Genomic DNA, 6,908 nt, shown 5'->3' with positions numbered 1-6,908 from the left:
CTTCAGTTTTATACAATATATATATATATATTTTTTTTTTTTTTTTTTTTTACATAAAAATTTTACATCTATATATATATATATCTATATATATCTTTTTTTGTTTTCAAAATTCTTTGCTGGATAGAAAGTAAGTTCAAAAGAACAGCATTTATTCGAATGAGACATATTTTGTAACATTATAAATGTATTTAATATTAATTGAAAGCATCTTTGCTGAATTAAAGTTTTCTTTTATTTATTAAAGAAAAACACCCACGACCACGTCATTTAATATTTTTTAAACTTTAAACTTTTTTTAGGTTGTCCGATAAAACATAAAAAAAAAAAATTGTATATCTCAACCCTCTATTATTCTATACTTTAAGTTGTGGTATAAATAAATCATGGGTGACAAATATGCCATTTTCATTACTTTATTTTAGGTCTAAATGTCAGACTCTGTTCCTTGTTTTGTGTGTGTTTTGCTCCCCATGTGCCTTCCTTGCCCTTATTTGGTCCTTCCTGTTCCTGTCCCCATTTAGTTCTATTAGTTCCAGGTGTTCCTTGTTATTAGTTATCCTCCTCACCTGTCTGACCCTCGTTATCTGCCCTATTTGAGTTCTAGCCCGTTCTGTTCTTCCTGGTCCGGAACTGTATATGTCTACCCTTGCTGCGTGTGTTTCCTTGGGCCCTGGATGTGATTAAAATCTATATGTTTGCATTCCACTTCTCGTCTCCTCGCTTCTTCGTCTCTGTGCTGCTCACAGTAGCGAATCTTGACACTAAGCATGCTGTCTATGAGAACTGCTAGATTCAATACAATACTATTGTTGCCTTGCATCCTTGAATTTTCTTCATTCTATATATGCGTGAAATAAATCTGCTTTATCCACGATGGGAAGCCGGTGTAAAGGTACATTTTCAGTGGAACTGAATAGAACAATGCTGTTGTTGCTATTATTACATATGTTTCCATTATGCAAGAAAGCAAGTTATTATTATTATTTTTTACAGTAAAGTCAAGGTAGCAGTTGAAAGTGCTCGGGAGGTGAGAATGTACATGAGATCCAGGCTAGAAACTAAATTCCCACTGTCATGCGTTATGTTACCATTGTTCAGGTGGTTATAGAGGATGACTTTTATGTTACCACGCTAAAGCATCGTCTGCTGTCCATGTCCTTGTGTTCTGTTCCTATAAATACTCCAATGAAGTAAACAGCATTCCTGCTCTGTATTTGTGCATGTATTGTGTTTCAATGCATTCAGACATTTGCAGCTCTGTCATTGCTCTTGCACCTGACTCTTTAACTCAAGGTCTGCATCGCAGAAGCGCACACAGCCTCCTCTTTCCCGCACAGTGAGACTGGGTCTGTTTAAAGGAGAACGGAAGGTTAGCAATGTTTTGTAATGAGATGACAGAGTTTATAAAGCACTCGCTCTCAACCACAGTTTTACCTGCAGTGCTGCCCATATAATAGGGCCTCATGGGGCTTCTATACAATCCTGTTCCTCTCTCTCTCTCTCTATTTGTTTTTCTTTTCTTTATATTCTTTTGTTGTTCTGTCTCTTTTTCTGGTCTCACGATTGCTGCGGAAGGAGACCCTCACATCACCTTTGATCTTCCCCTTGGTTTCGATAATATTTTTGACAGGATTCAGGCTTTCTCTTTTCTTTGTCCTTTTTTTCTGTCGTCCTCCTATTCTTTTCATTTATTTTCTACTTGTAGCAGCTCGCTTGGCTCCATCTATAGTCGTGCGATGGAGTGCCACATATGTACACCCTGTCAAGGCCTGCGAGACAACTTGGCCCAACATTTCAAGTGTGAATCGGACTCTTGGAATTTTCCCCGGCGCAGATGATATATATAATTCATGCTGGGGTGTGAGAGCAGTGTCAACGTGTCAGGCGATTGAAGAAATGTAAAAGTGGGCTGTTTACTGGTAGAGAGACACACTCTTTTTTTTCTTTTCTTCTCGGAGTAGGGGAAAGAGAGCTTGTGGTTCATCAAAACCTCAACTGCCTGTCTGGTTGTGATGCACGGAGAGCTACACTAATCAAAGAAATGTCAGCACCAATGTATTTTCTTAGTTATCTTCAGGAAAAAAAATGTCCTGGTTTTAATTATTCAGCTGCATCAATTAATTATGGTCACTTCTTGTCAAGTACGCTGTGCACAAACACATGCTTGATGATACATCACGATTCTCGCTTTGTAGCTGAGCATCAATCCATTGTTCAGATATTTTGTGATTTATTTTTGGGATGCTTACTTGGCAGTGATTAAAACCCCCCTGATGTTAGTAAACTAGATGTTATTTATATATATATATATATATATATATATATATATATATATATATATATTAGAACAGGCGGTTTTATATATCAGTTACAACAAACGGTTAAGAAGATAATTATCGAAAATATCCAAAACAATATCTTTAAAAAGATATTTGCTTAAAAGTAAAATAGCTCTTTAGAGAATGCATTAAGACATTTTTTCTTACCACACTTATTTATTTATTTCTTCATTATAAATACAGGATAATTTGAGTCACACCTTTTAGTAATATGGTTGTCAGTCTCGAACACTGTGTAGATTCAACACCTAAATGGATTCAAATATTGAGATATTGCAGTAAGATATCATCTCAGTGCCACCAAAGGAGAACATCTTAGTGGCCTGGTGGATTTCTGTTATAACTCCAAATAATGGTGCCCATAAAACGTGTGTGACATCTTGGCTTTAAGTGCAGTGTAGAAGAGGCATCTCTGTTCGATGAGTTCTCAGTGAAGAGTTCATTATCAGAACATTGAGCAGAGGTCAGGCATCTGTCTGCAAAACGTTGCTCTGATTCCTACAGTGAACGTTCAAACAGAAGGTCACATTGGTTCATTCTGATGTGTTAGCAGTCTGTTTTTTCAGTGTTGGCATTCATAAGGTATATGGATAATTTGAGTTGACTTTTTTTGTTATGTGAGTCATCCTTCAGTGAGTGCAGAAATAAGGCTGATTTTGACACAAACATGAGAATGGAAGAAGCTCCTTTAAGGGTATGACCTGTAGGCCATCTTGTTCTGTCATGGACAGTCCAGTGAAGTCCAGCTCAATGTATAGGTCTTTTACAGAGTAAACTTGTTTCTCCGATCTCAGCAGAGTGTCTGGTGAGTCAGAAGGCTGACACAATTTAGGCTCTACTGCTTTCTTATATATAAGAAGTCTACCATGACTTCATGGGAATTACAACAAAATGCTTCTCTTCATGTACCACAAAAACATAAAGGCTTTGACACGTGCATTCAGAGTTTCCAGTACACATCAATGGTGTTCCTTGTATTCAGAGAAAAAAAATATAGGCAAGAAAAAAACATGGTACATGGTAACATTCCTTCATTTTCGTACGCACCTTCACTGTATTCATAGTTCTGAAAATGAATTTTCTTAACACTGAAAAGAAAAATATATTTTTTATATGTATTTTTCCAATATAAAAATATGCTGTATATGCACTACTGTTCAAAAACGTTTTTTTTTTAAAGAAATCAATACTTTTATTCAGCAAGGACTCTTTATATTTTTCAAAAATTACTCTAAAGACATTTATAATGTCACAAAAAGATTTGATCAAAAATGCTATTCTTTAAATGTTCTGTTCATCAAATAATCCTGAAAAAAGCATACTTCATCAAGAAGCATATAGTTTCCAAATAATAATAACAACAACAGAAAATCAACTAATAATTATAAAAAATTTAAAATGTAAAATACATTAAAATAGAAAACAGTTATTTTAAATTATAAATAAATGCAGCCTTGGTGAACATAAGACTTTCAAAAACATAATAAAACAGTAGTATACATTCTAAAAAACAAGATCATTTGAATTTCATGAAAATTTGTTTTTCTAACGCAATGTCAGATATTTTTATTATTATTATTTTAATACACAAATCCCCCCCCCCCCAAAAGAATTATAATTTGAAAGGGTTTTGTTTAAAATAAGAAAAAGTTTAAGTTTCCTTTCAGGAACTCGAGCTGCGTCAAAACGCTATGGGAACGCCTTCAGCGTTCGTGCTCTGAATCACGTGTGTAATCAGTCCAATGGATGGGCGAGACGTCACGGGCGGGGTGACGTAGTGACCAGGATCCTTAAAAGTACGTGCGGTGGATACAGCGACAGCTTTCTGTCATTCAGCAAGCGCTCTGTGTGCGTGTGTCAGTCGCTGTTTGTTGTGAGTTTTATTTAGTGTTGTTTGTCCACTCCCCCAAAAGAATTATAATTTGAAAGGGTTTTGTTTAAAATAAGAAAAAGTTTAAGTTTCCTTTCAGGAACTCGAGCTGCGTCAAAACGCTATGGGAACGCCTTCAGCGTTCGTGCTCTGAATCACGTGTGTAATCAGTCCAATGGATGGGCGAGACGGGTGATGTAGTGACCAGGACGCTTAAAAGCATGTGCGGTGGATACAGCGGCAGCTTTTTGTCATTCAGCAAGTTCTCTGTGTGTGTGTCAGTCGCTATTTGTTGTGAGCCTTATTTAGTGTTGTTTGTCCACTTTATAAGCTCCATTATGTCAAAGCTTCAGCCAAAAAGAAGCATTTGGGCGAGAGCAGGCAGCGTTTCAGGCTGTGTGTTCCTCCCTGCCCGTGCAACAAAAAAAGTTTCGGGTGGGGATACACAGTTTTTGTGTTGTCTGCTTGGGAGCAAAGCACACAGAGTCAGCTCTCGCCTTCACCAGCGTTCCTCTCGGGGCCGCCCCATTTTCGCTGAGGCGGAGCGGCAGCTGCGCTCGTGGGGATCGCAGATGGATCTGGTGGATGGAATGGAGACGGGCGAGTCCCTCTCTTCTTCCTTGCCCACCAGATCCATCCCCCGCTCTCTGGGATCGGAAGCCCACCCTGTGGTTTCTTCCCCTCGGGGAGAGGGCTCGACGTTCCGTCTGTCTTCCTCCAAGGAGGTGGACGTGGAGGATGTCGATGAGCTTTCGAAAAAGCCAGTTGCACAAGTATGTTATGTCTAATGTTATAATGAGCAGCATTTACTGGGGAGCGGAGCTCGCGCAGTCAGCTCTCGAGTTTGTTTTTGGCCAGGCTCAGGTAGACCTGTTTGTGCACTGTCCCCTCTGGTCCCCTTCTCCCGCCTACTTTGTCAGGTGCCTACCTGCATTCTGCGCCATTCCTGGCTCCTTTCTCTCGCCTTAGCTGTGCTCTTCCACACTAGGCAGGGATTTGTAAGTCTGGCAGCGTGAGCATACTCGTTCCCATAACGTTTCGACGCAGCTTGAGTTCCTGAAAGGGAATGTCTCAGGTTACGCGTGTAACCATGGTTCCCTGAGGGAACGAGACACAGCGTGTCAGTGCCATACTTCCGGCATCCCTGCGAGCGCTTACTTCATTTCCCAGAAGCTGCCGCTGTATCCACCGCACGTGCTTTTAAGTGCTTTTTAGTGCTTTTAAACTTCCTGGTCACTACGTCACCCCGCCTGTGACGTCTCGCCAATCCATTGGACTGATTACACACGTAATTTAGAGCACGGTCACGCTGAATACGTTCCCATAGCGTTTTGATGGAGCATCTCGTTCCCTCAGGGAACCACAGTTACATGCATAACCTGAGACGTTTTTCCTCAAGGCAAAACTGCTTGAGGACCCAGGACAAAGCCTTGAGGAACACTCTTCACCTGGGGTGTGTTAAAAGAGCTTCTCTATTGGTTTTTGAGCTGCACTTTCTGGTTTTATCCCAATGGTCCATGATTAGATTTTACTGCTAAGAGTCATGTGAGACCCTTTTATTAATCCAAATAGAGATTGGCACTGGAGACGACAGCATCATTACCTTGCCCTTCACTGTGTGTGAATGTACCAGAAAAGATACTATGTAATGACCAGCAATCAGTGATGGTTCTGCAATTACAGGCTAAGGAAAGCAATAAGTGTTACAAACACCATCATATTGTCCAGGCCAAGGGTTTACTTTTATTTGTAATCATAATTCTTGTGATTAAATATAATGCTTGTGTTTTGTTGAAGGTGATTTGATTGTTTTTTTGTTTGTTTATTTTTAATTATTATTTTATAAATACTTGGCAAAGAAAATGATAGAAATGAACACCTTTCTTCCTCTTTTTCTCATCACAGCTACCTCATCCTTAAGCTCTCAGCTCCAGCATCTTCAACAACTCCAACAACTACAGCATCACCAGCAACAGCATCATCATCAACAACAACAACAGCAGCAGCAGCAACAACAACAACAACAACAGCAGCGAGAACGAGAGCAGTGTGAAAGAGACCAACAACAAAGAGAACGTGAACGAGAGCAGCACCAACAGCTCTGCGGTCCAACGCATCTCCAACCACCCAGCCATCATCAGCTCACTCCTCCGATTCAATCACAAGTCTCTGGACCTTCTCCGGGCTCCACCTCCACCTGTACCTCCTCCAATCATAGCTCAGCCCATCCTCCCCAGTCTCCGCCCCCTCACAGGCAAAACCAATCACCAGCTCGCAGCTTGCCGTCACCTGTCACACCTCCTCTGCCACTACAGGTAAGATTAAATGAAAATTAAACCTTATTTATTTTATTTTATTTTATTATTTTATTTCATTTTATACAATTAAAGTAATGGGAGAAATTCACTTAACACTTGACATTTAAAATAATAACTTAATTTTTTTGAATTTTTCTGCATTCATATTATGACAGTCCAGAACTTGGTGTGTTTGATCTGGAAAAAAGAGAGAGAAAAAAAGCCTTAATGTGATATTGAAATAAATTCCTCATATTTCCAGACAGCCGTAGCCTGCAACCTTCTTTGTATTGCTCCTCACCCAGTTCAACTCTTGTTTACACACTAAAAGTGAAGTTATTTAAAGCTATAATATAAGTCGACTCGTGATGGGGAGCAGCTCCAGAGAGCTGCATGGCA

General features: G+C 39.5%; 1 protein-coding gene across 1 annotated transcript in view; it reads left to right on the top strand.

Moving 5' to 3' along the window:
- LOC107558324 (POU domain, class 6, transcription factor 2-like) overlaps positions 1-6,548 on the top strand; it is a 62,861-nt gene extending 56,313 nt beyond the window's left edge. The window contains exon 4 of the mRNA XM_016241978.1: positions 6,118-6,548. Coding sequence (XP_016097464.1) covers positions 6,118-6,548 — 431 coding nt within the window. The remainder of the gene's footprint in view (positions 1-6,117) is intronic.
- The last annotated feature ends 360 nt before the right edge of the window (positions 6,549-6,908 follow it).

This window comes from Sinocyclocheilus grahami, unplaced genomic scaffold (genome assembly GCF_001515645.1).
Source record: "Sinocyclocheilus grahami isolate Dianchi unplaced genomic scaffold, SAMN03320097.WGS_v1.1 scaffold641.1, whole genome shotgun sequence".
Taxonomy (NCBI): Eukaryota; Metazoa; Chordata; class Actinopteri; order Cypriniformes; family Cyprinidae; genus Sinocyclocheilus; species Sinocyclocheilus grahami.
This window is presented reverse-complemented; position numbering and strand designations above follow the sequence as displayed.